Below are 27,171 nucleotides of genomic sequence, written 5' to 3' on the forward strand. Positions count from 1 at the left end.
TAGTATTAAAAGGGATTAAAAAAAATGCAGGCTTACACTTCATATGATCGAGGTAGGCAGTATGATATTATAGGTAGTCGGTGCTCATCTGGTCACGATCCTTTTGAGTTCCTCACTATCCTCTGCTGCACCGCAATACTCTTGCGTCCACGCCAGGCACTCCCTTTGTGTGGATGCGAGAGTATTGCGGTGGAGCAGAGGATAGTGAGGAACTCAAAAGGATCGCGACCAGATCAGCACCCACTACCTATAATATCACACTGCCTACCTCGATCATATGAAGTGTAAGCCTGCATTTTTTTAAATCCCTTTTAATACTAAATACCATCTGCACTATATGGTCTCTTTTCTTCTTTTTTTCTCCTTGGAGGTTGGGGGCTGGTGGCTGCTGTATACACAGGGAACATCCACCCCTTAAGTTGGATGACTGCCTGAATTTGACTGCTTTATTGTGAGTAGTCATTTTTGAGCTTTGTTTGCACAAATTTATTCACAACAGTATTACACTATGTAGTGTTTCTTTATTTCATAACTACGAGACGAGCTCCCCTGATTTGTTGGAGGATCACCTGGTGCAAGACGAGTGGAACAGTCTTTATCAAGGGTTGCAGTTTGTTTCTAAGTTTCTTAATTTTTTCTTTAGATCACTTGATTGTTATTATTATCACATTGCTTTATTATTTATACATATGTGGTTGAATTGTATATTGTCACATTTAGGGTGTGTTAGAGCGCTATTGTTAGTTTTTTTCACTTAGTCGGTGTATCTGCAAGGTTTTTGCCGGAGACATCAAAGCGAGGCTCAGTGAAGTAGATGAGCAGGACAGGTGAACTTGCTATTCTGCGAATAGCATCCTCGAGGTCTTGAGGGACCAAAACCCTGCGGATGTGGAAGCTGACTTGGGTAAGCCTATTGAAGCGGAGTTATCAATGGAGAAGACCCAAGGGCCTAGTACAGTATTGTTCTTTATGGGTACAGAAATGTATATGAGGGAAATGGTTTCTAGGTTGCCTTAAGAAAAATGCATCAAGGTAGGAGAACTAGTGATTCTTCTGTAGGCGTTTGTCTAACTACAAAAGTGGAAAAGAATCCACAACATTTTATTAGAATGACAAAGTCCTTGAAGGCAGATTTTGGGTGTTTCGCAGTCCTTTTTGCAGAATGACAATGGCAGATCTTGTTGGCAAAAAGGATGAAATGTTGAATACAGAACTGGACTTGTTTACAGATGCGGCAGATTCATCAGGCTTTGGTGCCTTCTTTACAGGAGATTGGTTTGTTGCTGCACAGCCACAGAGTCGGGTTTTATGAGGAATTTTGGTGTTCCAATAATAGTGGCAGTAGAAACTTGGGGGGGGGGGGGGAGTTTTAAGGATAGGAAGGTGTTCTTCTGGTGAGATAACATGGATGCGAGTGATTAAGGCTGTCAGCAAGCTCTCTCCTGGTTATTAGGCTTTTGGTATTCTAATGTTTGGAATATCTGTTTCAGGGCTCGACATGTGCTGGGTGGGAAGAACTCCATTGCTGATGCGTTCTCATTTTCAGTAGTCAGAGTTTCGGAGGTTGTATCGAACAGCACTACAGGAACCTGGAGTGGTGAGCCTGGTGAAGGACTCATTAGATCCAGTACAATGTCATCTTACAGGAAAGCTTGGGAAATTGGTTAACGTTAGCTCGGCAGGTAGCAGGTTTACACTACGACGCCTCGCATGTACAGTAAGTGTCTTGTTAATTTACTTGTCAGTTACAGGGGGGGAAAAAGGGTAACCGGTTGTGTGGTAGATAGGAAGTTAATGGGGAGAGCTTTCTATATGAAGATGGTGGGTTGGAAAGATAAAGGCATTTTAGATCAGAAAAATGTTAGAGGAGTTGAAGAAGGGTCAGTATGTCAGGATAAGCAAAGGCCGGTGACGTTCAGTTTATTGGAAAGTTTGTGGAATTTGCTTGGATAAGTTTGTTATTCAGATTTTGAAGTGGCTTTGTTCCGGGCTGCTTTCGCTTTTGCATTCTTTAAAGCTTTGAGGATTAGCACGTTGGTATCCATGAGCAAAAGGAAGGTAGGGGGAATTCAAATGAGGGATGTGAGTTTTTCAGTAGAAAAAGTGTGGTTTTTAATCTGGAGATCGGAGACTGATGTTGATGGTAAGGGGTAATGGGTATCTCTTTAGGATAGATGGAGCACACTGCCCGTTGGCATTGTTGAAGTTGTTTCTGAAGATTAGGCCTATGGGGGAAGGGTCTTTGTTGGTACACAGGGATGGTTAAGAAGATACCAGTTTAATAGGGTATTTAACATGCGTTTGTCAAAATTGGGGGTGTGCTAAAGATTTTGGTACACATTCTTTTCAGATTGAGGCTGCCCGGCTGGGCATGGAGGAGGTAATGAAAATCGTACATTGGGAATCTAGGCGCTATAAGGGTTATGTCTGTTCCGATCTGATTGGTTAATGTCATTTCATGCAGAGAACCCAGCTCCAGTGGTTCCTGATTGTCAGGCACTGGTATGTATTTTTGGCAGTCAGGCGGGCAGAAGGAAGACTGTTTGTAGAAAACTGGGGCTGGGATCAAATCAGGGTAAAATGACGTGGGTTTAATCTGGATCCATCTGTGGCCTGAAGTGATGGAGATGGAGGGTAACAAGAGACTCGGTTGGGTGGTAATACATGCAGAGGAAAATATATGGGCCAGTTAAAATCAGCGGAGTTACAGTAATTAACACCATAAAATAAGATTTGTCAATGATGTTGGCCCTGTTAGTGATAATAGTTTGGTATGGTTCGAAGAATATTCTGGAAGAATGCTAGGAGATGGACGGCAATTGAACAGAGTAGGAAAAAGTTCAATGTGCCGGTGTCCAAATTTCTTAGGAAAATTGGCATTGTTTGTCAAGCCAAGTTTGTCATTGTCAAGCACAAGAAGTTGGAAGGTGATAAGGATTTATTGAGGAAGGATAGAGTCTATGTGACAGATATAGGGCTGGATATTTTCAATGTAGGTCTACAGGGTTGTATTGACAGAGTGTTGGCTCTTGGTGGGAAGTCCATTTTAGGCTTGAAAGGGGATTTTGCTTGCCAGCTGAAGTTGGTTTGGAGTTTTATCTGGTTCGTCCCCAGTTGGGGCATGGCAAGGTAGTAGCAATGCTGGTAGCCTTGCGCAAACCTTTGGATGCCTGGGGAAACGTGCCCCTAGTTGTCAGTGGTTGGCATGAAAGTGGTTTGTTTGAACGGTATGTTGAAACGGTTTGATTATGTTAATGTTAGCTGGCAGGTGATGTAAGGTTAGTAAATGCAGTGGCCATTTAACATCCACACTGATGTCAGTATTTAATTGGGATTTTGGTGGAATGGCCAGGTGAGCATGGCACATGGAGGGATCTGGATGTCATGTTTCTGAGTAAGGGGAGACTGGCTTCCCAGCGTGTTGTTCGAGCCATATCTTTTCTTTCAACCTGACGTACGCAATCCATGTAAATGCAATTGGTCCTTTACTGCACTTTTGAAGCACCTCATTCCATTTCAATACATTATCTTCTTTACAAAACAAAGCTTTTCAGTCACTACGAGATCTTTTTTTCTTTTCTCTTTATTACACTTACATTTTATATTGGGTTTTTTTTAAGCAAACATTACATTTAAAAAAAAAATGATAGATACATTAACAAACATCTGTCCTACAGTACGTTACATTATTTCATTGCAGCTTACAAAGCTCAGTATTATTGGCATCAAAAGAACACATTTTGCGTCTGCAGGTCTTAACACAAAGAAATAATTCAAGCCATGGTATAAAAGAAACAAAGGCACAAAATGTTCTGATTCGGCTGAGGGGCAGATTCATGAAACACCAAACAGATTAGCGCCCCCGATCTGGCATTGGCTCCCATTCAAGTCGTGGAGTTGACGCTGGATCTTGTGAGCTAACCTGTGTCGGCGCCTGATGAATTTGCCCCCCCTAGTGCTGTGTGAATAGTGCTATTTTCTACCTCCACTCTTTGCTTTTGTAAAGTAACCTGTTTATTAATGTATTTATTATTTAACTGAGATACCTTATGGAAGAAGAAACTATGTATGTCAGAAAAATAAACTTTAGGGATTTCCACTGAAGACTGAATGCAAGGAACATCCCCTTTATTGTCTCTATAAATCATACAAAAAACAAAAAAAAAACAAACATTAATAACATGCTAACCTAAATTAAGCACAGAATAACTGATTCTAATTACATTACACAAAGTGATCACATTAAAAGCAGCAAATAGATGATTTCTATTTAATTTGAGAAGCATAAAACTGCCTGATCATAAATTATTTTTTGTCTCAATATTTGCTTGTTTTTTTGCACAGGTTCTCTTTAGATGTGCAAGATTAAGCTGTACTGCTAATGTGCGTTCTGCTGAGACGCTGTATTACGTCACCTTCCAAAGCTTTCCACATGCAAACTCCGTAGCCGGCTCGGTTTTGTTGCTCCAAACATTAAGTAATGCTCCTCCATAAGGCACCTCCCATGCTGCAAGACGCCTTAGGCTGCAGCCATGGTCCTCCCGGCTGCACACGTGCCTGGTGGCGCGTGCAGCGACTACAGCTACGATCGGCGGTGTGTAGGGAGGTCAGGGGGGGTGGGGCCATGACGGGGGGCACGGCCATGACGGGGAATATCTGCACTGCCATTGGCTGCGCGCCGCCATGTGACCGTGTCGCGGCACGGGAAGACAACATTCTTGTCTTCCCTGCCACCGTACGTTTCACAGCGCTTTGCGCGCCCATACACACTGCCACTGTGGCTTGCCTCATTGAGGGCTGTGCTGTGGTTTGTGGTGCGCACGCTGTAGCGCGCAACGCCGTGACTACCGGGGACTCAGCCTTACGACCGTACTCAAGTGAACAAGCCATAGAGTCATATTTACTAAGAGGTGTTAGTCAATAGGACATCTGCTGTGTCAGAAGACACGTTACAGACCATTTACTTGAATAGGCAGAAAAAGGCCATAATAAGCCATGCTGAAAGGGGTCTTAATATGGTAGCACTCAATAGTAAATATGGCCCTAGCATGGCTTGTATGAAGGAGAAACTCTGTAGCTAGGATTCCTTTTGAGAATTAAGGGGAAGACTTTTCTTTTACATAAGACAGGAAGGAACCACGACGTCCTGCTTACAACTCACAATCCCTATTTTGGTAGGCGAGATACACGGGGGCCTATTCTCGTAACTGCGAGTTGCGTCAATCTGTGTCTAAAGAGCCCTTTCCGATCGGATTGGCACACTTTGCTATTCTGTAAGCCGTTCTCGCATGTCCAATTAGTGCGGAAAAAGCGGTTTCACTCCGGTTCTAACAATCCAATCGGTTTGCCCAAAAATCCTCCAACCTGCATTTTTTTATGACAACTGGAATTCTCGTAGCTCCGTTATCAAAACCTCTTATAAAAACTCGTCTTTTATTGCGAGTTCCATCCAGAGCCTGAAATATGGGTTTGGCTGAGAGAGCGCAGAACCCATATGTCAGACTGGGGATTCCACTTCAAAAGCAAGTACAAGCTGGGTACAAACCATCGGTTTCTCACTTTTTATAGACATATTTAAAACCATGCGATTTGCAAAATAGAATAGGTTTTTCCCTCACATTTCATTCCGTGACTTCTGCACATACCAAACTGTGCGGTTTGGCAATGACAGCGTCTGAACAACTAGAATAGGCCCCAATGACTCAACTCAATTTGCCGGTCAAAGAAGCTTCCGGCAAGTAGACGTTACAGCACAGTGAATGGGGGCCAGAGGTCAACTTCTCCACCCACAACTAGAACTATTGTGCTGAAGGTGGAAAGTGGTTAAAAACATGAATACTTTCATATTACGCAAATTAAATGAGAAAAATACAACAAAAAAGAATCATATAATATATATTTCTATTTACTTATCTTCAGTACAATCTGCAATGACGTGTACGGTTCCATCAGAATATCAAGCGCAGGAAAAGCATTTCATTGCAAGTATTTGTAAACAATTTATTTGCAGAAACTTAATGCAGACTTTGTGTGTGCAACAAATATCTATGGCATTAATAGAAGTCATAGATTGACCATAACAAAGCTGCCTAGTAAACAAACATAAAGGATCTTGTTCACAAGAAGTATGTTAAAGCAATGGTGTGATTTACAGCAACAGGACACAAATATGTTAATAGTCAATTGTGGTTCTGTAATGTATACACCCAGGAATCCCTTCCTGCTTTATTACATTCCAAAGGGCATCCAATTGACCATGTCCATCATTGTGGCATGCACAGAGAAAGCACAAGTGGGAACAAAGGGCGCATTCAATTATGGATCAGCGACTCACTTACACGTCGCCTTCTCCCAATGTTACCCTGGAACCAATTGAATGGCTTCTGATTATAGGAATGAGGTACCCAGGGCATCAACAGTCAAATGTGGTAAGGCTGCAAACAGGTTAAAAACAAAGCAAGTGCATTCGATAAGCGTACTGACTTACCATGAATAAGAACATGGCAGTTTGTTAGCTCAACAGATTACAGATGATTAAATCACCGCTCAGTGAAAATGGAGAGCTCAGTGAGTGCACTTTTCAGAATTGACGCTGGTAGACACCAAGGATCCAATTATTGCAATATATCAGCTTCACAGAACATATCCTTTTTTCTACAAAAATGTAAGCACACAAAGGGGATAGGATTTTTTTTTAGAACAGACAAATACATTCTTACTGTGTAACATTTTGAAAGTTTTGTAAAAAATGTAAAAAAAAAAAAAAAAAAGAACTTTATTGTCAGTGTTTAAAGTGTGATGTTTCTGAATGGCACTTAAATAATTGCAATTAAAAAAAATGATTTAAGACAAGTGTCCTTCCTTTAAGTTCTAGTAGCATAAATAAAGCACAAACCATTTGAAAGTTTGACCAAGGAGTGTGCTCTTCCGAAATCAAGCACATTGAGAAGCGGATATACGGACGACCAATTATCTTTGATTTACACTCTTTTTTTAACCATAATAGCACAAAAATTAGTGGGGTTTTTGGGTGTGAAATATATATATATATATATATATATATATATATATATATATATATATATATATATATATATATAATAAAAAAAAACTTGCCAGCATCTTAGCTTGACACTTGTTTCTATGGAACGGCCTAGATTAATATCACTATTGAAAGCAAAGCCAATAATCAAAACAAACATGACTCCATCACTAGATAGTAGTTCTTAACATATAACGTTCACTGATCAAGTGAAGACATCTTCAAAATATCTACATATATTTATACATAAAGATAATGTAACAAACACACTTCAGGTACATCGGGAAAGACAGCATATCAACCGTGTAAGACAAACCGTGTAAGGCTCACAGGTAGAATTGCTTTACATTTCCAATTCATGGATTATTTTTGAACATTTTTTTTTTCAAAAAACTTAAAGAAACAAGGAGGACTTGGAAGATTTTTTTTTTTTTTTTTTTTATAAAAACCTACTGTAAAATTATTTTTATGCCTGCAAAAGGGTGAGAGAAAGCATACCAAAAACGGACTTATCAAACAAACCTGCTAAAACAACGGTTTGGCTTTAGAATATATGAAACCCCCCAGTTGAAAGGTTTTATTAGCTGCTGTTTAATCAAAACATTTCTCCAGCAGTGATCGGGACTAACGAGGAGAATTCCAAAACAGCAACTATGTGCTGATTATTATTATTATTATTATTTTGTAATTAGACTGAAACTACTGCTACAGTATGTATCTTTCACTCTTATAAAGGTAAAACAAAACAAAAAAAACAACACCTCTTGAACGTGGGACACAATTAACCACTTCATTTTCCAATAGAAAACAAGTAATTTGAGTTTCCCCTACAAGAGATTATTAAACCATGTGACGCAATGTATTTTGATCACAACTAGGGGTTAATCCACAATACACATTGGAAGACATGGCAAAGTGACTCCGTGATTCTAGCAGTTTCCCATTAGTGTTCTGATTCCAGAAGCTTTAGAAGGGCACAATGGTTTCCGGGGTTCCGCCGATCCTTCTCCTGCACAGCTTGCTTGGTTGATTGTCGATATGGAGGTGGGACTGGAGTATCCCTGTTTGGCAAGGCATCATTATCCACATAGAATCAGAGTCAGGAAGAACCTGATGTGGGGGAAGAAAAAATCTAAATAAAATACTGCAGGTGAGAATACCAGCAGACATCTTTGTACCCTATTCCCAACTACAAAACATCTGTTGGCTTCATTGGCAAGTATGTATGTAGGATTTATTTCAGCAACCGTCCCAGAAGCCAATAAGAGTTTCATGCATTTCATATAATGTTAGGATCATGAGTATCCATGAGCAAGTTCTGCACTTATTTTTCCCATGTTTTTTTTGTTTTTTGTTGCAGTGTCAAAAATCATTACTTTCTTAATCTCTAGCTTGTAAATGTACCATGGTAACCATTAAACTGCACTGGGCTTTGGGGAGAGCTCTATTTTAACCTCTCTCACACTAAATATTTCAATACCATTTTGAGTTGCTTGAACCACTAACGAAGAACATTTTCATTGTATAATCCACTGGTATTTGCAGGCATTTTGACTGCAGTTAGGGTTTTGTTCCTACATCTGGATATATTGGGAAATTAAAGGGGGGGGGGGGGTTGTGGGAGGAACGAACTGAATGCTTTCCCTTGAAAATGAAATATATGTAGCTGTGCAGAACAAGGTATTTTTCTTACCTTTCTTTTCACAAGCACGGTTACCGGTGGTACCTTTAAATACACACCCATTCTTTTGGGTGGGTAAGCCGGGCCTGGTCATTTACTTGCAGGAGTCCCTCGTCAGGTTGATACTAAGATGCAAGAGGAAACAGAGGAAATGAGAATGGCTTGCGTGAAGCAGAACAGTAAGGTGCGCGTGGGGAGGTGCGCAGTGCAATATATTGCTGCCCTGCAGTGCGGACAGTTTAAAAAAGAAACATATGCAGTGGTACTTTTTGGATGTAGCGACCATGGGAATGTTTTTTGTGAATTTGGATCTGTAGCGCATCGGCCGGTTCCTTTGGTTCGCAGATTTCAGCGGATCAATCTCAAAAAGGGAAGTTTGCATGTTGCGGATTTTTTATTAGTATTACCAATACACTCCCTGGATTCCGCAACCCGTGGATGGATTTGTACTGCTGCGGCCAGCTTACTTCTAACTTTTACCCGGTCCGTACTGGGGCTTGTTTCGGCTGGCGCCGAACTTGGCCGCGCGCCAGCTGCATCTTCCCTTCCTCCGCGCGACCTCCTGGCTGCTCCGCCTCTGCTTCTCCCGATCCCAGTCGCAGGGACAGTAAGTACCCAACGCGTCACTGGGCCGTACCCCACCTTCAACCTCCATCACCTCCATCTTCGGGATGCCGGTGGCTTCGGGATGCCCTGGCACGCGTGACCGGCGCGTGACTGGCTCACCAGTGACGCGCGGGGAAAAAAAACAAAACAGCCGCGTCTGCACGCGGTTTTAAATTACCCGCGGTGGCGGCCGCGGCCGCATTAGACTAAAGCGGGCCGCCACTGTAGAATCAAATCTGCGGATTCAGCAAGCAGTTGACAGATTCTTAAGAATCCGCCAACGGATTACTGAATCCGCGAACTGGATTCTATAAATCCTTCCACGGGTTGTATCCAATAGTGGATTTTTATGAATCTGCACGGATTGAAACCGCCCAAATCCGTTTGCAGATTTTTACACCGCAAAACAGATTTTTGGGGGGTAACATAAGCGAAAATCCGGGAAACGGATTTTGGATGGAGTCGCCCATCTCTAGTCCGATGCACAATTTTCATGCACTCCTTGATGCCAGACGGAGGGGCCAGCACATGTATTGTGGATTGTATGGCGAGCATACTTGGGAGATTCCTGTTCATTTATGTAACTGTATTTGTAACCATGTATTATTTGTCTTAACTGTGTGCCCAGGATATAGTTGAAAACGAGAGGTAACTCTCAATGTATTACTTCCTGGTAAAATATTTTTATAAATAAATAAAAAAATTAAAAAAAATTTGAGGGGGGGTTGCAGAGCATAATAACCATTCTGGCATCTTGACAGAAAGGACAAATCAGGAATGAGGAAGGGATAGAAGAGGTGAGGATGGGTGCAAAAGCCCACAGCAGAAAATAGAGAAGATTGGGAGAAAAAAAAAAGTGGTAGCAAACAGAGCAAAGGAAAGTGACTACAATTAGTGCAGTTAGAAGGTTAATTGGAGGGTGGCAGGCAGAGGAAGTGCATCTTCCTGGTGGTGGATGTGTGGAATACTGTCTACCAACAGAGGGGGCACATGGTAATACAATACAGGGATTTACAAATGCTTGGGCTAGAGACCAAGCAATACGAAAGAAAGACCGGGACCAAATAGGTCCTGAGGTTTTACAAGAGAGGAAAATAGGCAGACTAGGTGGGCCAAGTGCTTTCTATTTGCCATCAAATGATATGTTTTTATGTATAGAAAGTTGGGAGCACATTACATATTGAAAGAAATCTTTGATCAAAAACGCTATTGCAATGGGGGTAGCTCAAGCAGAGGGAAACAATGGCACATTTTAAGGACTAGTCACGTGGATTATAGGTAATTAGACCCAGATCTCTACTACATTCTAAGCCCCCCTTTCCCCTCCCCCACCTGCTGTTAGAATGTGGCAAGCCAACTCCTCCTTGGTAAAATAAATGCATTGTACTGTATTGTGAAACTTAACCATTTGAATGGTACCACAGATTGGTTGAATGACCGGACACTTTCATCAAAAAAAAACAAAAGTTGCTCAAAAAAGTCAGAACACCTGACCTGTTTATTCTAGCAGAGCCCTCAATGCTCCCTGGTATGGGGCTCCCATAAATGCTCTAACTTGGTATGGGGCCCAATTATGGTGGCAACATAATAGTGTAAAAAAATAGGAAACAAAAACTAGTGAAAACCTAATCCACCAAGAGAAAGGAACGGGAACATAACAGGGGTCTACTGTTCCAGATCAAGGCAATATTTTGGCTATGTGGATAGGAAAGCCTTTTTGAAAACGCTAGTGATGGTCTGCAACCAATAGAGAGGAACCTTATCAGTGCCGATCGTTCTGCACAAATGATTCACCTCCTAATGATATAGAAGCAGAAGCTTTCCTACAGAATAACTATTTTATTGCTACACGGTGGGGAATAAGCAATGTATTCATCAGTCAATTCAAATATGTACTGTACAGTATTGCAATTCTGCACCAAAAAAAGAATTCATATGAAAAACACATTATAAATACCAAGTTTAAAGCAACATTTCACATGTAGTGGCCTATTCTAGTAGCTTTGAAATGTGACTTAAAGCATCTAAAGTGCACTCTAGAAGAGAATTTGCGTGTTTTGCTTTTCTGTAAGCCCTTTTCGCATGTCTAAACCATGCAAAAAAAAGGCTTTTTAAGAAGCGTTTTCAGTCTGGCAATGCAAATCCGGGCGGAATGACAAAGAATCGTACTTTTTGCAAACTCGCTGTATTCTAGTAGCTCCGAAAACGGCAAAAGAGTAAATCGCATCTAAACAACTGGCATTTTTTTCTCACTACCTAAAAAGCAGATGAAGTTAGGAATTGTGATAACCCTCCAGGGCCTGAAATGGGGCTTTTGCATGGTGGTGGCGAAGGCGGAGAACGTCCTAACTTTGTAGTATCTTCAGTTGTATATGTGTCCCCTCAAACCTCCCTCCAAATAAATTAAGGAGAGATGCCTGTGGTGAAAAAGGAACATACCTGAGGTACCCTGGGAGATATGCTAATGTCTATACAAAGTATATTTACATGAGTCACATATCCTAAAATATAGCCTTAAGACCAATCAGTCTAAGGGCCCCAGGGATGAAGGGTGTACCTAAGGGTCAGACCTAACAGGATTAGAACCCACAACACTGCCAGTCAGGGCAGCAGCTCCAGCTTTGAACTAACCCAGATACTGGGATATGCGGTTGTCACAGCTCTAGCTTCCTTTAAAGCAGCAAAACATCTGAAATCTTATATATATATTTTTTAAATAAAAAGTTCTGTGGTATTAGATAGTGTTTTTTTTTTTATTCAACTCAATGTCATTTATAATGAGTTTTAAAGCACCTTTGATTTCTATAGCAGGCTTTAGAACACCTCCCCAGCAGTGCAAGATTTTTGCAGCACTTTGCTGTTCATGATAAATTTGTTGCCAATGTTCCCAGCAGTTTAAGATGTAAACTGTAACAATAGATAATGTTACCTTCGTAATATACAGATACATTGTAGCTGCTGAGTTACGCTGACTGAAAATGTTATTTAAAATGAAAAGGGTGGCCATTATGTTAGGCACACAATCAGGATTTTTACAGAATTGTAACAGGAGCACCAAACTATTGCTAGTTTAGGTAAGAAAGTATAATTATACATTGTTTACATATTAAAAAAAGAAAGAATAAATGGGGTAAAGTAGTATTGTTGCTTTAGAAGCAGGCCACCCCCACTTTCTGGTTGCCAGTTCACTGTTCCTTGTGCAAACACATCAGCACACCTGAGACACTGGAGAGATATGTTACGGTGCAGTTTCCCAGCATCTGGTTTAGTTTAATGCTAGAGCTGCTGCCCTGGATGACAGGGCTGTTGGTTATAATACTGTTGGTGCTGATACTGGTACCCCCTTCATCACAAGGGTATTTAAACGGATTGTTTTTAAACATATTTTAGGATCTATTTTAGGATGTGTGGCCTATGCTAATGTTCCTTATTCTGCACTGGCATCTCTCCCCAATTTATTTGGAGGAAGGTTGGAGGGGACATATATGCAACTGGAAACACTACAAAGTCCCTCCTCCGCCGCAGTTTAGAATATGCGATTTGCAGTAGAGAATACTGTTTTTTTCACACATTTCATACCACGACTTCTGAACGTGTCAAAACGTGCGCTTTGGCACGGACAACTTCGGAGCTACTAGAACATTCCCCTTGGGCTTTTATTTTTTTTCTGTATCCTTTATGGAATTGGGTGTTCCAGCACCAGGTAGAGTATGTGCCAGATGGGCACAAAACTTTGGTCAGTGCTCAGCATGGCAGCCAATAGAAACGTTGTGACATCAGGCAAAAATATCACGGTTTTCTATTGGTCACCCCTGTGGCCATATCTCTAATTTCTTGTGTCAAAATATCTGGGGAAACCAGGGGGTTCCCCTGACAGCAGGGGACCATGGACGAGCTTCGGGGGACCCCCACTGAGATAACGGTAAAAAAAAAAAAAAGATCCCTTTTGGTGGGAACTGTGGCTTTATGCGAGTTTGTTGCACCATTTGTAACCTATCGCTGTCACAAATGCATATTTCAATCTACACAAAGTGCATGTCCCTTCCTTTGCATACATTAGTGACATACCTGATAACCCTGAAAGAAGTTCAGAATCTCTTTTACGCCGCTATTGTACGCCAGTCCCTGCATCCGCACCACGGTGCCTCCGCTGTTAGGAAGCATACTGTTGGCATTGGCTGTTGTCGGGAAGTACCCCAGGCTACTGGGAGCACCTGGGGAGCTAGACAAGAAAGAGCAAGACAAAAAATAAAACAGCAGGTAAAACACGCGTACTGCCACTGCTAATAATATAAAGGAAGGATAAACGGCTTGGCTGGCACACTGCGAGCACGCTTTGTCTTTTGCATATAAACCCTGGTGGGCACGGCAAGATCAAAAAGGTGCTCAAAACGGTGGATGCAAACACATGAAAAACATTGTTAGAGCAGCTACGATGCCAACACCATTAGCTAGTTTTACGCTGCAAGAACATGGCGGCTGTTGCGCTGCAGAATATTACTGGCTGCTCCAGAGATATCAGAAATCCTGCAAAATACATTATGCCTCACCAGAGAGATCAGCCACCAGTGTCACTGCTTTAGAATGTGGATGTGTGATGTTAACCTTTGCGCCTCCATTTTTTTCCCATTACGTGCCCCAAAACTGTGTGTAACAAAAATGATTGCAGTTTCATTCTCTTTAGGATAGGGGTTCTAAACTCCAGTCCTCAAGACCCCCCCCCCCTCCCCCTCACCCAACAGGTCAGATTTTCAGGATATCCCTCAAAGTCAAAGACTGAGCCACGGATTGAGCCATCTGTGCTGAAGCTGGGATATCCTGAAAACCTGGCCTGTTGGGGGGTATGGGGGGGGGGGGGGGAGAGGTCTTGAGGACTGCAGCTGAGAACCCCTGCTTTAGGGCATTTGACATGGTTACCATCAGGATGACCACCCTTTGCAGTAATCCCAGTCACCTTCTGCATAGTGGAAAATATGTACATACAATATACAGAAGCAATTCATCCTGGAAAAAAAATAATCTTAAATACTGTATGACTCCATATTTACAAAGAGCGTAATGCAGCCTACACAAAATGCTGTATTTCTCCTGGACTAAGGGAGCTACTAAAACACGGCGAAGTTATAAAATACAAGTCACCTTGCATCTAGTAAAGCTTCATGTAATCCTCTTATGCAACAAGAAACTCCAAGGACAAAGAAGCACAATTACCCAGGCATGTGGAGGCATGGTAACAGCAAACAGGGTATTTCCCAATCGCCAGCAAGGACAAAATCAAAAACAACATTATTTGCATGTGAAGATACCGATGTTGCAGGCATCATTGCTCTCCCTCCTCCCCCCCCCCCCCCGTTAACGTGGGCTAATACACAGAATAAGGATTGCATGCATTAAGGAGGTCCTGTGCAAGGTGGCGATGTTTTCAGTTGTGCGTTCCAACGGATGTGATGATGTCTGATACATCGGAAGGTCTGCGAAGATTTTAGAACTCTTGTTGTTACTTTGAAGTCCTGGGAGCCGTGCAATAAATAGTATCCTTAATTGGAAAGATTTACTTCTTTGATGTGTTGTGTTGGTATTACCAAACTGCCATACAAATCAGGGACAGCAATGGAAAAGCAGTGAAAATAATGTGTAAAAAAAGAAATAAATAAAACAGTATCGTGCATCCTAACCATTTTAAAGCAGCAATTCCACCCAGAAGCCTATATAAATTGAACGCACATCACGATAATATCTTGCCCCCCTGAGCCAATCCGGCTTGGTAACCTCAAGCTAGACGGTACTGGACTTTGGGGAGAGCTCCCTTTTAATCTCCTGGAAACGATAATATTTCCAATGCTTATCTACCCGAGCAGAGCATCTGATTTGTAATATATAAACGGAGTGGGAGAGGACAAAGGAGAGATCACAAGGAAAACAAATTCAAATAAATGACGGTGATCAGCGTGGCCTGCGGCTTTACCCCTTTTAGTGCCAGTGACATCAGAGTGCCCAATCGTCGGCCTGTTTTACGCTTCAGAAAGGGTGTAAAACAGCCCGAAATGTTGCTCCATTGGTCTGTTTTACCCAGCTCCTCTCATCAAACTTTAAATTCATTATGGGTGCCAACCTCGTTTATCCTACTGTCGTGTGATATCGTTTCACTCACAATACTGCTGTGTGACTGCGTTTACATTGTATTGTATACTTGAGGACTTGGTCCCTTTGTGTAATTTAAGTTTACACAGCAATTCAGTAAAAAAAAACGTTATTCTTCGTTTTCTTGGAATTGCGGTCGATTCGGAGCAGTTAGAGTGCTGGGAGGGCTTACTTTAGTTTACACTAATTAACGATCACTTCTTGAAGGAGGTTCCCACGTTGCAGATCCTCCAGTTAGATTATTCTACAAGCTAATTTTTTTTTTCTATTTTCTTTAAAGGCAATTAAACATGTTGGGCTCTTTACTTTTCAGAATAAAATGAATTAAGGGGGCTCATAGCAACAAAATGTAAGGTATTTCAGCAAATCAAAAGATTTCAGAATGACAGACATTCATTTAGTTATTTATGGACACAGATTATTTTTTTCATGGCCAATTCAAATAGCTTATTTTGCATTTACAGTACAAAGCAAAAAAAATTTACCAATCCCGGTTTCTCGACTGTGATCAGTAATACAAAATATATAGATAAATAGCTACTAAAGGGGAAAAGCTGCACACCACATGACAATAATAATAATAATAATAATAATAATAATAATAATAATAAAAAAGATACAACTACCGGTGCTCCCGGTTCAGGATTCTCTGGGATGATCCAGCTTACAATGGAAAGTATAAGAAACAGGGCTCCACGGAATTTTCAAGATAAATTTATTGCCAACAAATTGACTGACGTTTCGGCCACAATTGGCCTCTCTCAAAGCAGAATGGCATAATACTAAATACTAAAAAGTCCCGAATACCAACTTCTTATAGCCCCAACACCAGGTGTTTTTCATGGCCAATTTAAATAGCTTATTTTGCATTTACAGTACAAAACAAAAATTACCAATCCCGGTTTCTCGACTCTGATCAGTAATACAACAACATGGTCACGTGCAAGAGGCATATGTCTAATGTGGGAGCCCAGTGTCAGCTTAGCAGGGCCTGGGGTCAATTATATTACGTCATTATCTGTGCATCAGTGACCAACAACAAAACCTAGATTTTCTGCTCTATATGGAGCGTGACAATTGCATTTGTATCATTCTATTAGGTACAGCACAACGTATATAGCAGGGGTAACCAACTCCAGTCCTCAAGAGCCACCAACAGGTCGGATTTTCATGACTGAGCCACATCTGATGAATCCTGAAAACCTGACCTGTTGGTAGCTCTTGAGGACTGGAGTTGGCTTCCCTTGGTATATAGGCAGCACCATTAATAGAAATTACATTTCTCATTCAGCCACCAAAACTTCCTATTACTCAAAAATGCAGCATAATCAGCCATTTATGTTTCTGTACTTAACCAATAAGTAAAACAGTTACTGGATCATTGATTCTTTGTCAGGAGCCAATTACATGGTGTCACGGTAAACCAGGTCTTTTAACACATTTATATTTTTGTCAATGCCTAGGGCAAGCAAAGCCCCTGCGAACCCCTACCGGCGCTTCACCGGACCAGTCCCAAGATTACCTGCAAGTGTGAAGACAGAGAGAGGGCTCTGATTCGGGCAGCCCCTTTCATAGACTTCTGTGTCCTATGTTTAACATGGACAAGGATTTCCCATCACTCAGAGCGTGGGAACTTTTTCCACCAGCCAATCAGAGCAGGGCTCATCTGGCTGGTGATGTCAGAGGAAGGAGCGTGCCAAGCCACACCTTCCCCCCAGCCCACTCATGGCTACCTGCTGGGCAGGCTCCACAGTGTCTCAGAGAACAAAGATGGCTTTTGGGCCTGTTCCTCTGCCCCTCCCTGCTAAACCAAATGGCCCGACACCTCTGGAATCCTGGTTCTCCTTTGAGCTCAGATGTCTATGCGGACATCCTGGCAGTTATGCAAATGCTCAGGCTGACTGCATAGATATTTATACATACTGTATAACACACTATAAACCATACTTTAATAAAGTGTAAACCTTGGTGATCCTTATATATGTGTGGGAAATTAGTTTGGAAAACCTGGGCTCGAAAACCATAAGTCTGGGGGACACTGTGCAGCCCCAATGTAATTCACCCTGCGTACCCACATATAGTGCTTGCACACCGGGGAGAATCAGGGGACCACCAGTAACTCGGCCCCCAAACTCCTGCGAACAAAACAAATACATTTTCACCCAAATAGCCCACCTAAAGGTTACACTCCCAAAATCTCATGTCTCTACGTCACATGGAATCCCCAAAGCCCCTAAACAGGTCAGGTTCCATAGCCCAGCCCGTTCTTATGTACAGATGGGTACCCACAAAGCCTACACTGTTTGCGGGGAGCCATACCGGTACCTGGGGTACCCCCTAAACCAGGAACCCCCCTTTCCAAGTATACTGGAACACATTTCACCATGGCTCACTTTCCTTCCCGGGCTGTGCTGAAGCAGGGTACCCTAGTGGTGAGTCACGGTTACGTTTTTAAGGGGAGATATTGATGGGGCCAATGTGCACACATGTATCTGACAATCAGGCATGATTTGTAGATACATTTACCGGAGAACCGGTAAGTTTGGTCCCCGACCCTGTATGCACATTCTGACAACAGTTTCCCTGCAAAATCCCCCATAAAACTCATGCACCCAAAATCCCTGGTTAAATGCATGCCCAGAAAGGGAAAATCACAACAAATACTGGTAATACATTCTGGGGCAGTGGAGTGCTGCCCAAATACACATGGGGCTAACTATGTGTTCCCCAACATCCACCCTTCACCTCCCGCTCTCAAAGTCCCTTTCCTGCAGCTATCTTCTATGGGGAATCATAACCACACATGGTATCCCTAGCCCATAACCCTGCAGGGGACCGTATATGGGAACATGTTCACATGGAAACACAGTGTATTATTATACTGGGCCCAAGAGCTAACCCTCTTGGCCCATTACCCATGGTTCCTAGGGGCAGACAGCCGGGTTTGGACCTTTATTTGCAAGGCCAGCTACCCCCACCGTCACACATGGATAAGTTGTTAAATGGCGTTTACCCTCTTGTGTTGTGTGGACCCGCTACATGGGACTTTTCCTTGATATTGTCATCACAAATTTAATTGGGAAAACAAAATTCTGAGGCAGGTTATTCATTTGGGAGAAAAGGTATTTTCATGTGAACAATCTGAAGTTTTTTTTAAATGTTTTTGCCCTCCGACTTGATTTCTATGTTAAAAAGCTCTCATGTTCTGTCATCAAATGCCAAAAATGCATCACTAGAGCCTCAGGTGGAGAAGCCATAATTATCCAATTAACAAACATCGTTTTTGGCATAAAAACTCCAAACCTAACTTAAAAGGAATAAAAACAAAAACAAAAAACAACAGATTTATTGCTGCTTTAAGGGAAAGAATGCAGTGCTTAAAATGATCTAAATTACAGATACTTTATCTTGGATATTATTTTCCCATTCTAGGCAACTTACTGAAACTATGATGCTTGTGTATGAGTATTCACGTATAGCAATTATGAAGACACACGCAAAATAATTTACACACTATATATACCCGCACACACATAAAATAATACATTGCCTAAAACAGTTAGTGCTGTTTCTTGATCAACACTGAACTACGGTCTTGGGTAATGTTTTATTATATATGGCTCCTATGAAGAGCGCATTTGCCCATTCAGGCTATAGAATCTATTGGAATGCCTACTGTTTTGTGTGTGTATATATATGTGTGTGTATATATGTGTGTGTATATATGTGTGTATATATGTGTGTGTATATATATATATATATATATGTGTGTGTGTGTGTGTGTGTGTGTGTGTGTGTGTGTGTGTGTGTGTGTGTGTGTGTGTGTATACACACACACACACACACACACACACACACACACACATACACACACACATATACACACACACACATATACACACACATATACACACACACACACACACACACACACACACACACACACACGTATATGGAATTTGATCATATTCTGAGGAGATGGATAGTGACAGATTAATGCTAGGGCTAGAGTATATACACAACAGGCAGCACTATGGAAGGTGAAGGTGAACCAAGTTGTCCTTAATCCTGACAATTATTTAGCCACCATCAAAGGTGGCTAAATAATAATTTATATAGCCCAACTGTATACTGTACAATTACCAGGCACGCAGTATCCTGTCCCATACGGTTTATAATCTCAACATTTCTAGCTATGGCAAATCAGTGTTTTGCCCAAACTCAGAAGGATCTGCAACCGAGTCTCCTATACAAGACCAAATTCTTTACCCCCGAACCACTCCTAACGAGGAAGCAAAATATGCAGCAAACAAACCCTCTCCCACATAAGTGACATTCTTGCAACCTGCATTATGAGGCCGCAGAGAGAAGAAAGAAAGCCTGACCTTGCACACAACTATTTTTACTCCAGGGCACCCGTTTGGCAGGCCAAAGGATTTCTGCTCATTACAGCAGCCCTTACCTCAACAGATTTACTGCCACTCGCTCAGCCATTAACTACTTATTGCTGTTCCATGCCTATGAATTTAAATATACAATTTCGGGGTAGTGGTACGGCCTCCTTCACGTTCCTCAAGGTAGGGCCTTTTAGTTACTGAGTTACCTGCAGGTTTCTCTGCTCTTTGGAGAATCTAAGTAACGTTTTTTTTTTTTTTTTCAGTCATTACCACGGATCCACCTCACTGGTACGGTTTAATTTTTGATACACACAAATCCAAACCCATGTGGCTATATAAACAGGTCAGGTAAGAAATGGAGAAGAAGAGACCGGCAGTTAGAGTGAAGTAAGAAAGGACAGAGGCACCATATCACAATTACAGCAAACAGAGCCATCAGATTAACACAAAATTGCAATGGAAATTAATGTTAACCCTAAAAACAGTTCAAGTTCATTAATAACAAAAAGATTAGATAATATAATAAAGGCCTCTTTCGTGTGAAATGGGAAGCCAAATTATTGGGGATAAGGAAACAGCAGGGGCATTAAACGTATTATTTGCCTCTGTATATACCAAGTAGCAACAAATATTACAGCAACAGAAAGTCACAACCTCAACATTAACTAACATTGGTTAACACCAGAAAAAGTGCAAAGGAAGCATGATCAAATCTAGGTAAACAAAGCACCAGGGCCCAATGGCACGCACCTAGCCAGACATGTATATCCAATAGTCAAGGTCTCCAGTTCCACAGACTCTGAATTACAAGATTGGGTAAAGCAGATGTGGTACTTATATTTAAAAAGGGAACTAGATCCCAACCGGGGAATTAGAGACCTGTATACCTGACATCAATAATGGGGAAGCAATTTGAAGGTTTATTAAGGTACAATATTCATGAATACCTTTTGGATAACAAAATGATTAGTTATAAATTGACATGGATTATGGGTAATGCCAAACTAACGTCATTAGTTACTTTAAAGATTGCAAGTAGGAATTTATACCAAGACAATGCAGCTGATGTGGTCTACTTAGATTTGAAAAGTTTTTTGATATAGTGCAATGCAACATAAAATAAATTGGTTTGGTTGAAAATATTTGCACCTGAATTGAAAACTGGTTGAAGGATTGACAACAAAGAGGTGTCATAAATAGAACCTTTTCAGGTTGGGCAAAAGTGGAGTACTTCGCGGTTCAGTACTCGGGCCACTGCTTTTTAGCTTATTACGGACTCTGAGGTTGGTATAGAGAGCAAAGTCTCCATCTTTGTTGATGACCCTAAAATATGTAAGGTAGTAAAATTAAAGCATGATGAGATGTGAGATGTAATTTCTCTCCAGAAGGACTTGGATAGACTGGAAACTTTGGCAGTTAAATGGCAAATGAGGTTTAAAACAAATAAATATAACGTTTATGCATTTGGGAAGCAAGAATAATCATGCTACATACAAACTAAATGGGCCAAAATTAGGTCCACCCTTGATAGAGAAACATTTAGGAGTGTTTTCGCTATATAAAACACACACACACACACACACACACACACACACGCACGGCTTAGTAATCAATTCATTTTCATTAAATTATGGATATTAAAAAAAATAAAACTAGATGGGTTAGGTCTTTGACCAATATATAGTGGAAAGACAGAGGACATAAAAGAGAATACGCTTGACACTTTGAGGTCATCCTTCCTTACCACGGCCTTTCATGTTCCTCTCTGTTGTGAGTCTTACCTTGGGTAGTATGCAGTGTAGTTCATAAACAGCTGGGCGCCAGCTGGGTAATATGATGCAGACGGCTGCAAACCCCGAGGATTCAATAGCAGGGAGGGCTGGTAGAGAGCGGCCGCTTCAGAAGGAATAACAGTGGCAGGTGTTGGGAATGTGTAGGATGGAGGAGATAAACCTAGTGGGGAAAAAAAGTAGTAATACAAAATGTACAGTATGACTCTACAGAGATGTCCTCTGCAAAAGTGATGACAAACTTGTCCATTTTTTGGGAAACAGATATAACAAAGTATGATTTATATTGATTTATTCCATCTGTAGTCCTTGATATTCTGTTCCTTTATTTATATCTGTACAGTGATTTAACCTCTCTCTGGGACGATGTAGGACTCCAAAGGTATCCACATGCACGTTTTATATTTTAGAGGACAGAACACAGTGGCTGCCGCTGGGTTTTGATCCATGGTTTGTAACATGAGTTTTAAGCAGAGATGTTAAAAACTTAAAATCAAAGCACTGAATATTGTTTAGATTATCATCTTGCATTACTGGGTCACTGAAAGTAATTTTTTTAAAGTCATTACACCTTTAAAATTATTGGTGCAATTTAAAAAAAAAGGCAATGGTTTTTATACATACACGCCATACAATTTTGCATTCAGTAGTTCCCGAGAATATGAGCTTATTCTATTGCACGGATTCTAGAACCAGAGAAATAGCACAAGGCTCTCCCTCCCCACCAATTAAGCACTATGTGCCTGTTTCTTCCTCTACCGATACACAAACCAAGTCCTTTTCACTTAAGCACAGCGTTGTCAGCTGTTGTGAATTCAGCTGGACCGTCATGAATTCCTAGAGAGTATGTCTCAATTTAGGGGGCCGATTGTATAAACTTTGAAGCGGTGCAACTCCGTACGATCGACCAAAAACGCTCATTGATTTGAATGGGAGTTAACAGAATCATCCCTTTAACAGGCTGGGACTGGAGAATGTTTGGACTTTGGGGGTCACCCCTCTACCTATATATCTGATTGAGTTTAGTTAGAGACCACTGGACTGCAGATGCACACTAAGAGAGGAGAAAGAAGGGAGGATGAAGAAAGAGAAGGGAGGTCACCCTTTCAGCTTCCTCTAAAGGAGGTTTCAGAGGGCTGTCTGCAGGAAAGAAGTATGCTAGTGTAGCATAGCCTACCGGCTGGTACTTATTTTCCTGGGCCCTACCAGTGTAAGTCCTGTTAGGTGCAGGCAGTGGATGGGTTAATTCCTTCAGAAAGGCCTTGTGTGCTCTTGCAGTCTTAGATGCATTTGATGTATCCAAGGGCGGGCCTAGTAACAGCCAGAAAGTGTCAGCCTGATGGGGTGGATACTGGTTGGGTCACATGCTGGATGTGATGGCCTGTCAGTATCCAGACCTGCCCTGTTATAGGCCAGGGTTACAAGAAAACCCCAGGGTATAAAATACTGGCACTTTCCCAAAAGTGGGTGTGTCTCTTTCCTCCCTCTGTGGAGTGAGTACCAGCTACCCTGGGTCTCACTAGAAGGCCTCAGGAGGAGCACCATGCAGGAGGAAACTTGGATGGGCCTCAAGCCTTGAAGTGACCTTCTTAAGGAAAGAGATGTACCTGCAATAAGATCTTAACCAATGCAATAAATACCATGGAACCAGATACCAGTGTGATTCACTGTATTGGGCTAAAGAAAGGTGTCAGTCTGGGCCATCCTACTATCCAGAGGATCCATGCTGACTGGAGGCGCTGCAACCAATGAACAAAGGTACCCTGTGAACCTTTCCTGATGATTCCCCACACTACCGCGGAAGTGCTCAGCCCTCCTGTTACCTCAGGTACGCACCACACCACAGTACTAATGGAGTAGCAGACCAAATCTCACTTAGGGTGTGGGTAATGGGGCTACAAATGGAGGCGCAGGTAAGATCTTTGAGAGTATGCTCACAGGACAGGTTTACCAGCAGAAGAAATCAAAGAGAGAAAGTGCATTTACAGTTCCAGTACTGAAGTATGAGAGGGGGAGAGGTATGGTGTGAAGGGGATTTTTATCTGACAGAAGCTGCAGCCTGCACTGCCCCTAAAGGATATTTTGGTTGGGACAAGAAGCTACAAATCCTGTTCTATGTCACCCTGCCGGCTGGCACATAGGGCGTCTGGAGGGGGTGTCTAGTGGCCGCGGTCCAGGAGCTTCTGAAAGAGACTATGGTGCCAGGGTTCAGACGGGGTGGCGCAAGAGTAATGGTGGGTATCATCCGAGGAAGGTGGGACTGAGATTGTAGGTAAAGGTTGCCCAGAACTTTCCATTTGAGGCGTTACCACGTTACTAGTAGCAGTTTCCAAGCACAAAATATCGTAGAGAACTGGTCTGTGTGTGTTAAAAGTGAAATGTGCTTTACAGGGGTTTTGTCTGCCAGGGGATGTTACCCTACAGAAAAGAAAATATCCATAGCATAGTGGATTACAAAATGGCGTTTCCAGAGAACTGGGAGCCGCATGGTCTGTTAACTACCTCAAAATGGCAATTTCCGCCACACCCGGGAAGCCCCATGGTGTTTTTGCAGAAGTTGCATGCAGTTGCAAGCTTTTGCTGGGACTCAGTTTGCAGAAAACAGCGCAAACTGCTGAAACCCCACCCTCGCGCCTTATTGGACTATCGTGTTCACCAGGGGGAGGAGTTGGGTGTGCCTTAACGGAGCAACCAGGATGTGAAGAGCCAGATTCCATGTGTACTCTAACAGCACTGACGTGTATGCAGAGCTGCTTCATCCTATCCACTATGGAAGAAATTGGTCAATTGTGTGAACTGACCGGAGGAGTCCTGGTGCTGAAGGACTCACAGGAGACTCTTTTGCTAGGAGTTTGCTCACTGTGTAATCATTCAGGGGACAGCTTCAAGAGATGGGGAGTTGCCCGGTATGTCGTGTGCCATTCATGCGGCTAAACCAGAGGAGAATTTATTGCCCAAACATGAGCACAGAAGAGCTGCAGACGCTCTACACCTTGGTGCGCAAGCTGACTGCACTAGCTCAAGGATCTGCCGGCGATGCCACTCAGCATTATCGAACAATGGTGTGCGAACTGTTCTACCCTGATTAACAAATGGTGATGGACTATCAAGAAGCTGAGCTGAATATGGAGCTACACTCCGTTTGCCATGTGGGGCGGAAAGAGGGTTCCCTTCTAGGCCCTACATCATGGGTGAGTGCCTTCCGGAACGTGCCCAATGCCACCCCACCACCAGAGCTGCCCCTTACCATGTCCGGTGTGACACCTACGCCAAGTAGCCAACCGTCTGAGCCCCGTGAAGAAGCTCCACCCGCAAACTGCGAGGTGCATTCTGCGGACGCTCCAGAAAGCTGCTCCGAAAGGGAGAAACCTGCTGAGGTGATCGCCGTTGGTGTGTCGATGATGAGGCTGATGATGTCTATGAGGTGCCCGCCGAGACCTCCTCCAACGTAACCGAGTCTACTGCGGAACTGCTGGAACCGGTAATCGTGACCAGTAGACCCATGGAGATACGGAGTGTCGATCAACACTGGGATAGCGTGCAAGAGGGCTGCCAACTTGTACCTGCGTCGCAGAGAAGAGATGCGTGAGGCTTGTGCTTGAGCTGCAGCCTACATGACCGCGGCAGAGCGCCACTATGACGTGCCGAGGCTGCTGGAGCAATTCCCTCGTGAAGTGCTGGCCGGCACCACCCCAGATGTTGGTGAGGTAACCACAATGACAGCTCCTCCACCGGGAGAAGAGAAGGCCGCAATGACGTCTGGCCTGATGGGCTTACCTGCTACCGCTGCCGTTCCGGTGAGTGACAGGTCCGCTGTGGAACCCTTCCTCTTTCGTTGCAGAGAACAGAAGGAAGAACGAGACTTTCTCACTGCTAATGCCCTGGCTGAGGCATGTTTCTTAAAGGCTAAAGGTCGTGGTCATCTGAACCTAGCCGGGACTGTGAACATGGCTATCGCTCCTCTGGGGGAGGCTCGCAAAAGTTTTCTCCTTAGAGACGTTAGACTGTCCCTAGTTGCCCAAACCACGGCCCAACCTGCCCATTTTGTCCCGTCTTCCACTACCAACACCAGTCCTAGTGTAAGACCCCTGACTCCTAGACCCTTGTCCCCGGTGAGTCTGGTGGCCCCACACAGCAATGTAAAGTGTGATAATATGTCTGCCGTGCATGTTATGCCTGTATCAGCTGTTGGGAGGTCTGTGCCATGGGTTAGATCGGGTGGAACAGGAGGAGGAATGCAAGTTTGAACCAGTACAGAAGGGTTCAGCTAAGAGTAGTCTGTCAGGGTCAGTGACTGCCTTATCTCCGGTTAGGGAAACGACCATTGAACCACCATTATGGGAAGGGTCAGTGTTTTGGGTGCTACCCGGTACAGCCACCGAAAAAGGCCTGATTAAGTACAGCAGGGCAGAGAGAGTATTAGTTCAGAGGTTTCGTAAGATGGGATATGAGTATCCTTATCTCCCAGAGAATCTCATGAGGAGTGCAGAGGCCCACAGAATGGAGTGGATGGAGGAAGCTATAATAGCACACTTAGTCAAAACTACTAGAGGCTCCCATTTCTGTGACTTTGACAGGGCTAATCACCTAATTAAACTGTGGGTAGTAGGCCGAAACATACACCTACACAGAGTGGAGTATATATATCTCAGTCTGGGAAAAGGAGGTGCTACTCTGTCAAAGTACCTGACAGTCAGGGCAATATGGTTAAGAAGCCTGATCCAGCCACTACTACTGAGGTAGCCCTAGTACCACTCACATTAGATCCAGGTTGCAGTTGGGGATGGATATTTGTAATGGTACTGTTGTATTGCAATGTATTAATGTATGCAGATGTTAATGCATTTTGTGTTTAGGTTTGGGATGTTACGCCTACTGTAGTCCAAGCGCGGTTGTTGGAATTTCACCAGGGGGAGAATATAGCATAGGCTCCTGGCCGCTACTTATTTTCCTGGGCCCTACCAGTGTAAGTCCTGTTACGTGCTGTCAGTGGATGGGTTAATACCTTTAGAAAGGCCTTACGTGCTTTTGCAGCCTTAGGCTGCGCTTAGAGTGACAGTGACGTCACGTCAAAACAAATGCATTGCCGCGGTCGCGTGCGCTTATAGTAAGCACGACACGACGGCGCAACGAAGCGACGGCTTGGTCGCGATCGCTGGAAGTCATCTCAATTTTATTTTTACAGCGACCGCAGCCTGATATTGCCGTTACTATAAGCATAACCTTAGATGCACTTGATGTATCCAAGGGCAGGCCTAGCAACAGCCAAAAAGTGTCAGCCTGAGGGGTGGATACTGGTTGGGTCAAATGCTGAATGTGATATCCTGTCAGTATCCAGACCTGCCCTGTTATAGGCCAGGGATGCAAGCAAACCCCCAGGGTATAAATACGGGGGTGTCTCGCGGCTGAACGGCCCGATCCTGCGTGGAAGGGGTGGCGGTGCTGCGAGGGGCCCGGCGGCTGGTTACAGCTGGTTGCTGCTCCCGGTGTGCTGCAGGGGTGGGGCCGATGCTG

The 27,171-nt window shown here is 43.0% G+C and overlaps 1 protein-coding gene across 2 annotated transcripts in view; it reads right to left on the reverse strand.

Annotated features, from left to right (window-relative positions):
- Positions 1 to 7,074: 7,074 nt before the first annotated feature.
- Positions 7,075 to 27,171, reverse strand: part of ESRP1 (epithelial splicing regulatory protein 1) — an 80,877-nt gene continuing 60,780 nt past the window's right edge. For both annotated transcript variants that reach the window (XM_075582706.1, XM_075582707.1), the window contains exons 13-16: positions 21,649 to 21,820; positions 13,398 to 13,551; positions 8,736 to 8,848; positions 7,075 to 8,152 (exon numbers count right to left, since the gene is read on the reverse strand). In XM_075582706.1, coding sequence (XP_075438821.1) covers positions 8,771 to 8,848; positions 13,398 to 13,551; positions 21,649 to 21,820 — 404 coding nt within the window. In that variant the 3' untranslated portion in view covers positions 7,075 to 8,152; positions 8,736 to 8,770. The remainder of the gene's footprint in view (positions 8,153 to 8,735; positions 8,849 to 13,397; positions 13,552 to 21,648; positions 21,821 to 27,171) is intronic.

This window comes from Ascaphus truei, chromosome 2 (assembly GCF_040206685.1).
Source record: "Ascaphus truei isolate aAscTru1 chromosome 2, aAscTru1.hap1, whole genome shotgun sequence".
Classification (NCBI taxonomy): domain Eukaryota; kingdom Metazoa; phylum Chordata; class Amphibia; order Anura; family Ascaphidae; genus Ascaphus; species Ascaphus truei.